Below are 16964 nucleotides of genomic sequence, written 5' to 3'. Positions count from 1 at the left end.
GTGGCAAGACTACAGAGTTCTCACGTTTCTCTCACAGTCTATTTATGAAATATAAAGCTTAATATGTCATATATATATTGTCTCAGCTTCTCATACTCGGAGTTAATGATTGTTGTAGTAGCAACATCAGAGGTTTGAGCATCATTCATGTCATATATCTTGCCCTCGCTCTCTTCTGCTTTTTCCAGTTCATTTCTACATCATTGCCCCATAAAGTAGAACTATTAACTAATTTTGAATTATAGATCACTGACTTCTTGACTTATCACTCCAGATAGCACTAAGAATAGAAGGCATAGTGGTACAAATTCACACATCAAAAATGAATCCTAAACCATAACAAGGCACAGAGAAACCTTTTTTAAATTCTGTATGAGCTCACTGGAGCCCATAGAGAAGCTAGAGCGGTGCTTTAATATTTGAGGAATCTTTTAAAATGAGAGGTGAAGCACAGACATCCCTCGAGGATTCAGGCCTTTCGTTCTAGCTCAAGGCAGTCTACCATGTACACCTGCCCTCTCCGCCCACTCAGCAGCCCCCCGGTAACACCACACAACACCTGCCCTCTCTGCCCACTCTGCAGCCCCCAGTAACACCACAACACCTGCCCTCTCTCCCCCCACTCAGCAGCCCCCAGTAACACCACAACACCTGCCCTCTCCCCCCAATCAGCAGCCCCCCGGTAACACCACAACACCTGCCCTCTCCCCCTAATCAGCAGCCCCCCGCTAACACCACAACACCTGCCCTCTCTCCCCACTCAGCAGCCCCCCGGTAACACCACAACACCTGCCCTCTCCGCCAACTCAGCAGCCCCCCGGTAACACCACAACACCTGCCCTCTCTGCCCACTCAGCAGCCCCCAGTAACACCACAACACCTGCCCTCTCCCCCCAATCAGCAGCCCCCCGGTAACACCACAACACCTGCCCTCTCTCCCCCCACTCAGCAGCCCCCCGGTAACACCACAACACCTGCCCTCTCTCCCCCCACTCAGCAGCCCCCAGTAACACCACAACACCTGCCCTCTCCGCCCACTCAGCAGCCCCCCGGTAACACCACAACACCTGCGCTCTCTCCCCCCACTCAGCAGCCCCCGGTAACACCACAACACCTGCCCTCTCTGCCCACTCAGCAGCCCCCGGTAACACCACAACACCTGCCCTCTCCGCCAACTCAGCAGCCCCCCGGTAACACCACAACACCTGCCCTCTCCCCCCAATCAGTAGCCCCCCAGTAACACCACAACACCGGCCCTCTCACCCCAATCAGCAGCCCCCCGGTAACACCACAACACCTGCCCTCTCACCCCAATCAGCAGCCCCCCGGTAACACCACAACACCTGCCCTCTCTCCCCCCACTCAGCAGCCCCCGGTAACACCACAACACCTGCCCTCTCTGCCCACTCAGCAGCCCCCGGTAACACCACAACACCTACCCTCTCTCCCCCCACTCAGCAGCCCCCGGTAACACCACAACACCTGCCCTCTCTCCCCCACACTCAGCAGCCCCTGGTAACACCACAACACCTGCCCTCTCTGCCCACTCAGCAGCCCCCCGGTAACACCACAACACCTGAGGCCCCTCCATGTCTCCAGCCATCCTTCTGTTCTAGCTTTTGAAATGCAGCCACCCCGCCCCACGGCGCTCTCTTCTATCTCTCCACTGTGCGTGGCACACAGTGTATATCCTCACAGGCTGCTGGGTAATGTAGTTTATAACACAGTGTATATCCTCGCAGGCTGCTGGGTAATGTAGTTTATAACACAGTGTATATCCTCACATGCTGCTGGGTAATGTGGTTTATACCACAGTGTAATGCTGCATTCGTTTATGGTAGGAGCTGGCAAGTGGCAAGTGAGAAACGCGTCATCTCCGACCTACGTGCGTTCGAGCTTCAGGCTTCATCTCGCAAAACCATGGATGCTAATAGCCGTTAGCTGTCTAAGCTAACAGCTAATAACAACATTAACGTTTAGTTGTATGAGTTTAACCAACTATTGTATTGGTATGCTGATTGGTCTGAAAGCTTACTATTATTGAAAAGAAAAGAAAATGTGTCAAAAATGTGTTTTAAATTCTTACAATCGTGGGCGCCATGTTGAAATGACGTCAAATGACGCGGTGGGAGCTACTGGGGGTTGAGAAAATCATACCCAAGTTTGCGGGTAGGAACTCCGAGTTATAGTGGCGTTTTATTTGATTTTTGCTAGTAGCAACTGGCAACTTGCCACATCCCACTTATAAACGAACGCAGCATATATCCTCACATGCTGCTGGGTAATGTGGTTTATAACACAGTGTATATCCTCACATGGTGCTGGGTAATGTAGTTTATTATTTCATTTCACTCCGTGGGACAGTAACTTGGACCTCTTCCACCCTTCTCTTATCGGAGGTAATGGCTGTGGGGCACACAGCCAGGAATTCAGGTGTTCCACAAAGAGCCGCAGCCTAATTTGCGAGACTGGCATCCAGTCAGGGGTTTCTGGCTGCTCTAATTGTACACTTTTTCAAAAGAAGGGGCAGTAGCAGATGAATCACCTCTCTGAATGTAAGAGTTGATTTACGATGTTTTGGTTAGTAACCTACGAGCCTGTAGTGTAGTGCTTTGATTATTCTGCAATGCTGTACATTGCAGGGACTCGGAAAGGTTTGGGGTGGCAAAATAACACCGTCATATTATTAGGGTGTGTAATTACAGTTCTAGCGCACAGTCAATGGAACGGGTTACTTACTTGTGGCCCAAATGCTTGAGGAAGTAGCCAAGGACTTTGAGGGACTGTACTCGAATGCTTTCACTCTTAGAGGTCAAGAGCTTGTAGATTACCCTGAAATAGACATACGCCGTAAACGCTGACAATAGCACTCAATCATGACAGAATAAACATCATAAAAGGCCTTGCTCTGCTTAGCTGACAGCCTCTTTCCTTCAGAGTGAATTAGCGTTAAATGAACACCCTAATGAAAAACAGCACAGTTTCCACTATGCAGTCCTCAGAACGCACAAGCAGAATCGGTAGATTGTGCACATTTATATTTCATATATCACAGGGGGGGTTTGTTTGATCATCCATGTCATATTAGGAAAGAAATATGTTAATATTGTTACTTTTCCCACGCAGATTCGTTTTTCTTTCCGAACATATGAATTATGCATCGCGTAGGCACACAGAAACGGCACAAGCGTTATAGTAGGCGCATACATTTACAGCATGTGAAATAATCACCTCTTCATTTTGTGCCTGAACAGCAAAAGGACTGCTTCCCCCCCTGAGGGGCTTCTTACCGTATTCCATTTCTCTGGTCGAAAGCAGGGATCATGGAGGCTGGGTGCTCAGACATGAGGGCCACCAGCAGCTGCAACACGTCATGCAGATTCTCATCCTGCAGACAAAGCAGGAGACAGAGACAGAGAGAGGGATAAAGAGAGAGAGAGAGAGGGACAGAAACAGAAGGACAGAGAGAGAGGGAGACAGAGAGGGAGACAGAAAGAGAAAGAGTAAGGGTTTCTCTTTTTTACATTGCTCAGAATCTGTAATTGTAAGTGCAGCAGGGACATAAACAAATGAGTGGTTTCTCTTGTACTCAGACGCTGCCATGGCGTACATGAGCCCACGGTATTCCTTACAACAGTACACCATCAATGGCTGCCTATTGCAGCACACAAAGGAACAACTGGCACAATGGAAATTCAAAAAGACTCGTTCAGCTGGCTGCTTACTTACTTAAAACACAGGTTGAAAACAACAACTTAAAGATTAAATGTGACCTTGAGTGCTCCTGCAGCAAAGCCACAGAACGTGGAGTTAATAAAGTATGTGAATTCACCTGGAACAGAGGCAGGTCCTACCTCATGCATTGTTAACAAATAGTTCAGGATGCTCTGAAGCTCATCCTCCTTCACACCTCGGTCCTGAAACAACGCCAAAGTACAAAGAAAGGTAAAAAATTATATTCTGTACAAAGAGAAATGGACCGCAGAAAGGTCATCAGAGTGCAAATGTATGCCTGCCAATATCCTGACTTAGAAGCATCACAGTATACCGTAGGCAGTGTTTGCTGAATGCGGTTCGACACTGCAGCGTGGCAAATTTTCTCGTTTCGGTACAGTCAAAACGTGGTGAATTTTGTGAGAAGTTACTGCCAGGAGAACATGTAGGGGCCATCTTACGCCCAGTGGAAGGGCAAGGGCAAGGGCAAGCGTTATCTTTGCTAGACCCTAGCACTCAAAATCTCCCTTTGTTCCTTTTAATTACCACTGGGTCAGTACATCAAAGTCAAACAACAGCAGTAGCAAGCACACTTCAAAATTGAAGTCAATCAAGGTGCAGGGCCAAGGTAGAAATGTACAAAAGAGAAAAAAGGCCAGCACTCAAAAAGGTCCTTTAGGCGTTTTTAATACTTAGCTTGTACAGCAGCACAACGTACGCGTTTCAGCAGGTAGCCTTCATCAGCATTGGGCATTGACCTCATCCCATTGCCCAATGCTGATGAAGGCTACCTGCTGAAACACGTACGTTGTGCTGCTGTACAAGCTAAGTATTAAAAACGCCTAAAGGACCTTTTTGAGTGCTGGCCTTTTTTCTCTTTTGTCAGTACATCAAAGAACATGTTTCAGCAACCCAGTGGTAATTAAAAGAAACAAAAGGGACATTTTGAGTGCTAGAAACTAGCAAAGATGAGGTTTGCCCCTTGCCCTTGCCCTTGCACTTGCACTGGCCTGGGTGTAAGATATGGCCTGTACTGTGTTGGCCTCCAGTGCACTCTTTTTTATTGTTGTGTTTAGATGGAATGTACGATTGAGACACCTCTGATGAGAACATAGATTCCTCGTTATTGATTGCAACGAAATGGATCGAAGAGCCCGATAATCGTCATTGCTTATGAACCCTGGCTGGGTGATGACATGCAGTGCTCCAAAAGCTTATTTCTGCCATGCCCCGAGAGAGCTGCTACACCACTTGGCAGGATAATTATCTGCAGAGACACAGAGACTTAAACTGTGCTACAATTGTGTTACAATATACTAACAGATTGAATGTCATGTTTCCAAGGCAAATACAGACAGCAAACACCAAAATAGTCTGATATTCCTCCCATTGTTTTGGACGCATTATAGCAATACAATATTTTTTTTTTTGTATCAAGTTTTTTCTCATGTTTTCTCCCCCAATTTCTCCCTACTGTCCCAGTCGTCGTTCCACCCCCTCTCACCGATCCGAGGAGAGCCGTAGACTAGCACATGCTTCTTCCGATACATGTGTAGTCACCACCAGCCACTTCCTTTCAGCTGACAGCGAGGCGTTTCACCGGCAGGACATAGCACGTGCGAGGATCACGCTATCCCCCCAGTTGCCCTCCCCCCGAACAGGCACCCCAACCGACCAGAGGAGGCGCTAGTGCAGAGACCATGACTCATACCCCACCGGCTTCCCACCCCACAGACATGGCCAATTGTGTCTGTAGGGACGTCTGACCAAGCCGGAAGTACCGCTACCGGGAATTGAACCCAGGTGTCCGCCGCGGTGGTAGGCGAGTGCTTTCACCTCTACACTACCCAGACGCCCCATAGCAATACGATGATTAAGAGGCAGATCAAGCGAAACAACACTCGCTGCTTCGGGGATCTTTTTGAGGGCAAACACGGGGAGGGTTGTTGACTTTGTCAGTGTTTTCCTTCTCTGCGCCTGAGAAATGTGTGTGGGGGGGCAGCTGTGAGGGATGAGACAGGTGGGACATACCTTCAGGATGAGCTGCTTGAGGAAGAGCAGCATGAACGCCCGCAGAGAAATTATCTCTTTTTGGGTAGGCCTCGGTCCATCTGTGGTGGGAGAGCAGAGAGACAGAGGGAGGGAGAGAGAGAGAGAGAGAATGAGAGAGTGTTTGAGCCAAATGGGAGCTTCTCCTGTCGTTTGTGTATTTTTCATTATTCCAGGATTTAATTTTCTGTTAGCCATGTTACCCTAGCCTCAGTTTAGTGTTGGGGAAACTACTTTAAAACTGTAAATTATCAAACTACTACACTACAATGAAAAATAGTTAAACTATAGCTTAACTACTCTAAAAAATAGTTTGTCAAACTACTACTACTTTACAAAAAGTAGTTTAACTACATCCACTCTACATCATAGGAAATGATCACAAACTGAGTCTGGAATCTCGTATTGTTACATGGAGGTAACACTGAACCGAATCTAGGGAAATTCATAGCATTCGATCGCAGACATCTTGGTCACAAACCACACAGGATTTTGATCAAATACCTGTGGCATCGTGCAATATTGTATGGCAAAGAAAACACATAATGAGAATACTATGAATATGTAGTTTGTAATTAACTACCTAAACTACAACCCAAAGTAGTTAGAGTAACTACAGGTACTGAAAAAGCTACTGAGATTTGAATGTAGATAAACTACCACCCAATTACTGCAAATTGTAGTTAAACTAGTAATTGAACTACATAGGTAGTTAACTACTCCCCAACACTGAGTTCAGGGATAGTAGTAGGTCCAATCAGGTGTACCAGCTGAGGAATGTTAGATAGTAAAAGTGTAAGCCTATGTCATGACAAATAATTTGGCATACATTTCTTTGAACCACATGCTTGCTGGATGATCCTTTTTTAATTCTTTTTGGTTGATAATGAAACATTTGGAACCTCCCGTGGACGTTGATTATCCTCCACCTTTGAGTTTTGATTGTTACCTTATCTTCTCGGCATGACATGATTAGAACAGCAGATTCAGTAAATCTCCCACTTAGTAAACACACAGAGCAGAACAATTTGTACCAATAAATTAATTAGGTTCATTTTGTCTTCTTTTTAAGAAGAAAACTAAAACATAATTTGCACCAATGACAATTAGAGGATTTTTTTTTGCAAAGCACATTTCAAGTTCAGGCAGAGTAATTCAGTGCATTCGGCTCATAATTTACGCCACATCCAAGGTCAGTGTGCAGACTGGATATCGTGGGTGCAGCGTGGTGCCAAGGCAGTCAGCCCAAGATTATCACCGTGGTCACACCTGCCCATCACGCTGGCCAATATCTCATTAAAGCTAGCCCCAATGCCTTCTGCCAACTCAAGGTCACTTTGGCACTCTGAAGTTAACTTCAAATTGTAATCCATCCCTGTCACAAACCTCATTCAACATCTGACAGGCCAAACACTGTCAGCAGGTATACATATGCTGTGCAAATAAAGACGAGTCAGTGACAGGCATTGAGTAGCTGTCATATTACAGAGATGCAACTGTGCCTGTGTGGTAGACACAAGAATTAATTTTGACACCATCAGATCCTGTCCGATATGCAGCAGGCGCCCCAGTGTAGGAATTTAGCCAGGGACAAGGGCAAAAATGCCCCCAAGAAACCTCAGAATGCACCTAAAAACCATGATCCAGGGGCAAAAATTGCCCCCAATATTTTGATAATTGTATTTTCATTAAATTCATTTAATTTCCATCTCTAACACACACTCGGCACCTGCAAGCTGGTTGCCAGAAGATGACCATGAAGAACACACTCACACAAACAGCGCTGTTGTTCACACTACGCTTTAGCAACTTTATGCACTACCGGTAATTACTATCATCATCATCGATCAGTATATAAATGGGAGCTAGGGATCTGTCTGTCTGTCTGTCTGTTTGTTTCTCTGTACCTCTGTGATTGTCCCACTGTGATGTCATAAATCCTGTGACATCATCAGTGATGTCATAAATCCCACTGTGACATCATCAGTGATGTCATAAATCCCACTGTGACATCATCAGTGATGTCATAAATCCCTCATAAATTCCACTGATGAAATCCCACTGTGACAACATCAGTGATGTCATAAATCCCACTGCTGACATGTCATAAACCTGATCACTGATGCTGGTCTCATTGGCCACACAGCAGCCGAGCTGCGGGCAAGGCCGGGCAGGGGCCCAGCTGCAAATGCGAGCTGCAGGGCGAGCTCGGCGAACTGCAGGGTCAGCTCAACGAGCTGCAGGGTCAGCTCAGCGACTGCAGGGTCAGCTCAGCGAGCTGCAGGGTCAGCTCATCGAGCTGCAGGGCGAGCTCGGCGAACTGCAGGGTCAGCTCAGCGACTGCAGGGTCAGCTCTGCGAGCTGCAGGGTCAGCTCAGCGAGCTGCAGGGCGAGCTTGGCGAACTGCAGGGTCAGCTCAACGAGCTGCAGGGTCAGCTCTGCGAGCTGCAGGGTCAGCTCAGCGAGCTGCAGGGCGAGCTTGGCGAACTGCAGGGTCAGCTCAGCGAGCTCCAGGGTCAGCTCAGCGAGCTGCAGGGTCAGCTCAGCGAGCTGCAGGACGGACGAGCCCACACAGCGGGCGAGCTTAGGAATCGAGCGCACGTAGCGCGCATCCCTAGTTTTGTAAATGCCCAGAGTTTTTAGATAGTGGGGGCAAAATTTGCCCCAAAATATTTTTTAAATTTCCTACACTGTCAGATCCTATCCAATATGCAGCAAGCCTCCCTTGTTTTTAACCAAAGAGTGTTTGCACGAACGCTGACTAAACCCGCAAATACAGAATATGCCATACTGTACATTATCACCACTTACAACGCAAACAAGAAAGCCCTTAGGATCAGCAGTCATTTCAATGTAATGCACAAAGACTCTATTTTAATGGTGGAACCTGGCAGTGGTGTCATACATTCATTCATTAACCCTACACGTACTGTCACACTGACAAACTCTGCTGCATTTCCCACAGGTGTTACTGTAGCTGCTGGAAACCGGGCCAAACACAACAGCAATGGCCTTTCTGGGGAAATGGGCCATTTGGCTCAACATCTTTCTTCTCTGCTCTGCACTGATAACCTCCAGCCCTTCCCTCGGCTGGACACATGTTCACATGAAATGAGGGACAGCGACGTGACGACCGCTACGACGTTAGCAGACAGCTGACCGTCCTGCAGCTCCAGCAGCCAATCAATGTAATCGATGCTGAGGCTCCCCGAGGTAGCGCTAAGGACGCTAATGTGTGCTGTTGCAGCCGACATTGATGAATAGAGAGAGGAGAAGCCAGTGCAGCGACGCAGCCCGACATGGACGCCATGATAAGAGCATCATTACCACAGCCACTGCATCCCAGTTATTCACAAGCAATTATGCTCAGCGGTTGCGCTCAGCTCTTGTTTCTCATTCACAGATTGCTTTACTTCCTGCGTCCCAAGGGCACGAGGAGAAGGTGGTTATTGAAAAATGATTTATGTCCGTGGGATTAATGCAGGAATCTTATTTCAGCTTATGATGGCTGGTAATAAAGCCACGCCGTGCACCGTGCTTCCTGTACACTCCTGCAAACTGGAATCGTTAAACTGAAACGGATGAGAATAATTTCATTGTTACTCCATGAATGTGTTTAGATAAGAAAAGGCTCATTACATTTTGATCAATAAGTATCTTTATCACAGCAACAAAGATTCCCAGGCCTTCTCTCAACTTTTTAAAATGTATAACGACGCCAACCTGATCCGCTCTAGCGTTAAAATGCTGGGGAAAACAAGGCAATAAAAGTGAATGAATAATGCTCTCTCTCTATTTCAGTGTGCCACTTAACCTCCAAGGGCTCCAGTTGGAGCTCCCAGGTGTGAATGTCTAAGTCGGAAGCAGAGAGCACGCCACTGTCATGCTCAAGACCTTCTCTGTCTGAAGCAGAGAGCATCCCACTGCGTGCCACTGCCATGCTCAAGACCTTCTCTGTCTGAAGCAGAGAGCATCCCACTGCGTGCCACTGCCATGCTCAAGACCTTCTCTGTCTGAAGCAGAGAGCATCCCACTGCGTGCCACTGCCATGCTCAAGACCTTCTCTGTCTGAAGCAGAGAGCATCCCACTGCGTGCCACTGCCATGCTCAAGACCTTCTCTGTCTGAAGCAGAGAGCATCCCACTGCGTGCCACTGCCATGCTCAAGACCTTCTCTGTCTGAAGCAGAGAGCATCCCACTGCGTGCCACTGCCATGCTCAAGACCTTCTCTGTCTGAAGCAGAGAGCATCCCACTGCATCCCACTGCCATGCTCAAGACCTTCTCTGTCTGAAGCAGAGAGCATCCCACTGCGTGCCACTGCCATGCTCAAGACCTTCTCTGTCTGAAGCAGAGAGCATCCCACTGCGTGCCACTGCCATGCTCAAGACCTTCTCTGTCTGAAGCAGAGAGCATCCCACTGCGTGCCACTGTCATGCTCAAGACCTTCTCTGTCTGAAGCAGAGAGCATCCCACTGCGTGCCACTGCCATGCTCAAGACCTTCTCTGTCTGAAGCAGAGAGCATCCCACTGCGTGCCACTGCCATGCTCAAGACCTTCTCTGGCTGCAGTCAGGAATGTGTCTTTCATGAGTCTAATTCAGCACCAACAAGGTGCCACACAGAAATACAATCAAACACATTCCTCGGGCGGATTACTCATCCACCGAACCTCTATGTCTCACTATCACTGACGTTTTTCCCTGTAATGGAAATAAGACGGAGCCAGCTGGAAGGGACCACGGGGTGTGTGTGTGTGTGTGTGTGTGTGTGTGTGTGTGTGTGTGTGTGTGTGTGTGTGTGTGTGTGTGAGAGAGAGAGAGAGAGAGGGGGGAGGGGGGGGGGGGAGAGATTATATGTGTTGGCTTGTGGCTAGTACATGTCAGAGACGGGGAGAAGTTGAGCAATGGGCATCAGTGTGTGAGTGCCTGCAGTGATTCTGTGTATAAGTGAATGATACACGGCTTTAATTTGATGGCACTCTCTATTAGGACGTGCAGAAAACAAAGGCACCAGCAGAGCGGCTGAAACAGAGTGACTATAGCTGGAGGAGCTCCGTTTTAAACGTCCTCTCTGTGTTCCTATAATTGAACACTTCATTATGGGCTTGGCTCTCTCCCTCTTTGTCTGTCTCTTTGTCTGGCCATTTCTCACTGTAGCAGGACAAAGAGAAAAACCGGCCTGCCAAATCCAGCTCAGATCAATGGAAGTAGACCCACTCTGAAAATTACCTACAGCGGGAAAAGTGATCCAATTCCAGATATGTCTTCACCGGCATCTCTCAGACGTTTTCTCAGCCTATTAAAATCTCCCTGGGATTCCAGGACAATGAACAACATATTTGCATGTGTTTGAAAAGGCTACATTTAGAGAAGGCTTAACGAGAAGGCTTGTCAGAGGCAGCTGGTTAACAAATATGGATTGTAGTACAATTTATCATTGTTAAGGGAGTGTGTGTGTGTGTGTGTGTGTGTGTGTGTGTGTGTGTGTGTGTGTGTGTGTGTGTGTGTGCGTCAGTAGCCCAGCATCGCATCAGGACTCTGCATCACAGGCATGCAATAGCTGCTCTATCTGTTCTGAGCAACGGTTCTCCAATATTTTTCCCCGAGCGACCTACATTTTGAAAATGTGCATTTCCTTGCAATCCACAACGTCTTGTTTTAGATAACCCACAAGCACACAGAGTTTTACCCCCAGGGATTGGGAAAGGCACTGAATAAGCCAACAAAAATAGATTTGGTATCAGTTCCTCCAGAATATTTTGGAGACCCATTTTAATAAAAAGGCTTCATGCATTTCAATCCACCAATGTTGACAGATGTTGCATTAACATTGTCCTACTTATAGTGGCTGTGTGGACTGTGTCTGCTGTATAGTGGGATAGTTACAGTACACATTGCAGGAACTGCCTGTGTCTGATCATAGTCTGTCAAAGGCAGCTTTGCTGGGTCCCCTGTGGCAAAAATACATCTCTAGATTTATACAGTGACTTTGATTATCCCACTTCACTTAGCTATCAGGGGATGTACTGTAGCGAGCTAACACAGACACACACACACACACACACACACACACACACACACAGACCCAGCCCCCCCCCCCCCCCCCCCACACACACACACACAGGACACTGCACCTCTCTCTCACTCTCACACACACACACACACACACACACACACACACACACACACACACACACACACACACACACACACACACACACACACACACACATGGCTTGTTTTCCTGAACAAATGAGATGGCTAGTTGTGCCTATGATGCTCCTACACAAAACAACATTATAATGCAGGGGATAAACAGAGACGTGATTTATACAACAGGATCTATTATTCTACAGTTGAAACAGGAAAAAGGAATGTACCTAGAGCGCCCAAGGCTTTAGACAAGATAGAAATACAGTCATGGAAAAGTGCGTCTGGTGTCCAGGCTAAATTTAGCCCACCGTCCTAGAACATAAGCTCTAGATAGGTTTGAGCTTTCATCACTTATTAAGTCTTGTAAAGTTCCCTGGCACATTGTCTGAAGGAGGGATAAGGGCCAGATTAACATGAGGGAAAGTGAGATTGCTGTGGAAAGATCTAACTTAGGGATACTAGCAGAATACCCTGTGTGACTGGCCATTTAGTCAGGCCTCGCTCACAGAGTTGGCATGCAGCCTCTCCTCTCTCTCCCCTGAGGGGTTTCATAGTCCACTTCACTGGTTAATTGTCCGCTACATTCTCGCGCACCTGGACACTGCAGGAACCTATGCCAGGATGTGGACTTTAGCTCGGCCTTCGATATGATCATCCTGGCCCTGCTGCACGAGAAATTCTCCCAGCTGGGCCTGCAGATGGTCCACAGACTTCCTGACTAACAGGAAGCATCAGGTAAGGCTGTGGAAGCATGTCACCGAGCTGCTCAGGGCTCTCTCCATACTTCTTCTCTCCCTGGCCTGTACACCAACAGCTGCACCTCCAGTCATCACTCAGTCAAGCTCGAGTCCATCCTCACCTCCTCCATCACCTTCTGGTACGCTGCGGCTGCCCTCAAGAACATCTCCGGACAGCAACGCATCATCCGCCGTGCTGAAAAGGTGATTGGATGCAGCGTGCCATCCCTTCAGGACTGCACACCGCCAGGGTCTCGGAAAATCATGGCCGACCCCTCTCACCCAGGTCTAAACTCTTTGAAGCACTCCCCCCATGGCAGAAGACTAAGGTTTGGCAGAACCAGAACCTCTCGTCACAAGGACAGCTTCTTCCCATCTGCATCTTCAACAAGACCCGAAAGCCCCAACAAATAAGGACTTTATCACTCCCCCCCTTTAACGTAGTGTGAAAAATGCTGGAAAACTAAACTATAATGACGGATTACTATAATAAGTATGACGGATTACTAAATTGCGCTTAGCTTTCAGCAAGCACAATAATAATTTCTTCTGACGTCATAAGTGCTATACTACTAATTGTAGTCAGAATACAAACTTCAACTTGCAGGAAATAGATTTGATCAAGCCTCAGTGCAGCACAAAGTGAGCTCACAGCAGCCACATCAAACGTCCCGTAAACCAAGACATGGCTTGTTTCAGAAAAGAGGGAGCAAAAAGGAAACGACAGTTCAAGGACACTTTCACTTCCTGCGCAGCCTGCTTGGTGATGTGCTGTTGCTTCACAGAGCCAGGATGCCATTCACATCGCTGGCCAGGCTTCAGAGCCCCATCACCCACACCAAGAGCCCGCTACCGGGGATGACAGTATTGATGTGGCGTGTCTGCCTCTACTGTCATCTCCAGTGATGGCCACGGTCCTAACGGTTGACAGGCAAGCGCTTCCATGTGGAAATGACTCATTTCAGATGTGGGGGAGCTGCTGCCATTTCAGGAAGACACTTTGATAGCAGGCCACATGTCACATGTGACTGTACACAATTATTACCCCCGCCAAGGAGTTTTGGGTGCCGTTTGTCCGTCTGTTTGTTTGTCTGTTGGTTAGCAGGATTACTGGGCCCGATTTTCATGAAACTCGGTGGTCAGGAAAGGGGGCGGGGCTAGGGAAAAGGGGCCGTAGCTAGGGATAGGAAGGCCATAGAGAGTTGGGGTTTGAGGGCTGGGCAGGGGGAGTGGCTAGGTGTATGTGGGTGGTGGGAGGGAGGGCGTGGTCAGGAAAGAGAAAAGGGTCTGTAGTTAGGGATAGGAAGGTCATAGCAGACCGGAGTATTGCCCTTGGCATGAGGCCTGCGCTCTCCATGTGCACTTCTAGTTGTGATTGGCTCACTGCCAATCCATTCCTTTCCAAAAAGATTGAGCTTCGGCTGGACGAGCCTTCAGACGGACAGGAAATAGTTCATAACAACAGAACAACTAAATCCAATGTAATGAGATAAAGATGTTACAAATAAACGGGTAATGTGAAAGTGTGCTCACCGAGGCCCTTGGGGGCGAGGCCGCTGCAGTCTGCAGGGTGGACGGCCCAGTAGTAGTACTTGAGAGTATGCATGAGCTGCAGCACTGTGCCCACGCGGCGGATCGTGGTGTAGATGGTGGACGTGCCGATGAATTCAGCAGAGAGGTAGGTGTACAGAGAGAGCTGTACCTGGAGGGGAAACGCACACCACACACCATATGTTATCAACTTGTGCACAGTGAATATACTCCAAAGTACATAAAAGAAAGCATAGACAGACAGACAGCATAATCCAATGCTGAACCCACGCTTATACCTACCTTTCCAGACTGAACATGATATTCTACTGAGCTGGGCCGCAACAGCTGAGCTCATCATGCTCGCAGGTCTATGGTATTTGACGGGCACACTTCCACTGATCCTACATGACTCTACCTCATAATTGTCCCGGCTGCACTCTGTTCAGTGATGATAGCGTGTCCTCTATAATTAGCAACAGACCTTATCAAAATTCTTATTCCCACCACAGTCATTCCAACCATAAAAACACAGAGGGCCCTTTTGCCATTTGTCAGAAATTACAAGATATTAACGAGTCAAATGAGAGTCATGATGAAAGGCAGCAATGTGGGGAGCAATGTGAGCGTGATTTGATTTAGTTTGATGCCACTGAAATTAAACACTGGAAATAATTTAACACCGTGTTGGGAATGTAATTTCCACGAGAAGGGAAAAGTGGAATGCACTGGTAAAATGTACTTTTGTCTAGTGGGACATGGCTGGCAAGGACAAGGTCAGTTGGTCCATGTAATTAATCCACATTGCATGATCCCATCACTCACAGCACCTGCTCTCTGCATCCAGCTCCAGGTTGAGGAAAGGCACGGAGGAAATGTGGAGTATGCGGCATGTCCTGAGGGGAAGGAGCCAGCGGAGCTCTCTGTGCCGATGTAGCTAAAAGCGTTCTAACCCACTTCATTACCTCCGCTGTGTTTCTCTCTCTTCTCCCCTCCCTCTCTCTCTCTCTCTGCTCCATTTTGGAGGAATGTCACAGGCCAGCCTCCAGACACTTCTGTATTTATTTCCTCATTTTATTTATTCATGGCAGAGCCCCACCGGCAGCATTGCTAAGGCAAATGTATTCGCCACACCAACTCAGCTCCTTTGATATAACTCATCCACTTTTTTCACGGGTCATTATACAAAAGGTGGGGAAATCACTCTGGAACATTTAAAAAAAATACTTGTTTGGTGTTTTTAGCACAGGAGAGTGAAAGCAAGCAATCAACTTGGCAGCCATTAAATCTCTAATAAACGTCAGAATATACCTAGCCAAGGTGTTGGGTTAGTGTGCTGCACTCCACTCAAGCCAACCGAATCCATTTTGCCATATGTTTGGCAGTCAATGTCAGTTGGGCACAAACTGGCAAGGGGCTAAACTACAAAACAAAATATTCATTTTAAGTTTGACACTTTTAGGGACAGCATCAGCATAATTTTGCCTTTGGCTCATTACCAACATCAGTTTGCAGTAGTAGGAAATTATGGATAGAAAGTTTGCCTGTCTTCAATCATCATATTTCAACACTGCTTCTTTCTTTTTTTTAATTACCACCCACGCAAAGTCTGTAATCAGTTGCTGCCATGGGGAATTAGACTAACACGGTCTCTCTACACAACATGCACAACTGCCACCCAAATTGCATTCGAATTAGTCACAAGTCAACTCAGATTTTAATTCCACTGGGTCGTAACAGAAGCGAGATATTACTCTGAACAGTCCTGTGTGATGCAAAGCACTACTGAAGCTTTGAGTGTTTGAAAGCTCTCCACTACGGTCTACAGCCCACTCACCTGGCCTGGCATGGGCTGAGAGCTAGGCTACCTGGCTGGGCTCACCTTAGCCGGGGTGTGGATCCAGATAGCAGCGTTGAAGAGGATGTGATCACACAGCTGCTTGAGCAGTGGCGCCCCGTGCGTCAGACCGTCCAGATACTTTGCAAAGGACAGGAACTGCTCCAGTACGGCCCGGGTGATGTGCACACGTGACGACTGCAGGAAGAAGCACAGAGTCATGTCAGATAACGCTCGTCATGCCGGACCACTGCTGCCACGAGTGTATACTTGTACCCTGATAAACCATCTGCTCATGTGAACTCACATTCTGCTCCCTTCTGCGGATCATTCTGGCTAATCCAATCTCAAAATCCACTCAGAAGAACGGCGAAAACGTCTTTTCTGCCGAGAAACTCCGCTGGTGCATATTATTGTTTTTGTTTAATTGTTGCTATTGAGTCTATTATCTGCAATAATTGCACTTTATGGCTGTGTTTACTCTACTAACATTAAGGTTAAGGCTCGTTGCTTCAGGAGGCGCCATATGGTTTTGCCAGTGTCGTACACTGTAACTGTAGCTGATTGGCCGGTTACAGTACGTTGTCAAGTAGGAGGCCGGTCCCTAATTGGCCCATGCACTTTGTAATTTGTGGGAATGGCTGTGGGCGGGCTGGAGGGCAGACTGGTTTGCAGAACGGAACTGAATGTGAGTTCACTTGATCAGTATGGTTTAACAGGCTAGTATACATATGCTTACTGATATTGATTGTATTACATTACTGCATGTCACAAACTGTCTTGCCGTACAGTCGTACACACAGATACAATAGCGTACGGTGCTTAAGGGCCAGTGAATATTGTCTTCTCATTACTTGCTGTAGTTGATACTTTTCATCTCATAGTAGCAAATAAAATTCCTTCCTTAAGATTCCTTCCTGATTCTGACAAACTGATAATTGATTA

The 16964-nt window shown here is 47.4% G+C and overlaps 1 protein-coding gene across 4 annotated transcripts in view; it reads right to left on the bottom strand.

The window, feature by feature from the left end:
• The window catches only part of nbeab (neurobeachin b), a gene marked incomplete at both ends in the record, with an annotated part of 283508 nt that overhangs the window by 159278 nt on the left and 107266 nt on the right, over positions 1 to 16964 (bottom strand). For all 4 annotated transcript variants that reach the window (XM_083636986.1, XM_083636987.1, XM_083636988.1 and 1 more), the window contains 6 exons: positions 2740 to 2832; positions 3291 to 3388; positions 3855 to 3917; positions 5746 to 5825; positions 14186 to 14354; positions 16065 to 16217. In XM_083636986.1, coding sequence (XP_083493112.1) covers positions 2740 to 2832; positions 3291 to 3388; positions 3855 to 3917; positions 5746 to 5825; positions 14186 to 14354; positions 16065 to 16217 — 656 coding nt within the window. The remainder of the gene's footprint in view (positions 1 to 2739; positions 2833 to 3290; positions 3389 to 3854; positions 3918 to 5745; positions 5826 to 14185; positions 14355 to 16064; positions 16218 to 16964) is intronic.

Source organism: Poromitra crassiceps (genome assembly GCF_964638095.1).
Source record: "Poromitra crassiceps genome assembly, chromosome: 5".
NCBI lineage: Eukaryota > Metazoa > Chordata > Actinopteri > Beryciformes > Melamphaidae > Poromitra > Poromitra crassiceps.
This window is presented reverse-complemented; position numbering and strand designations above follow the sequence as displayed.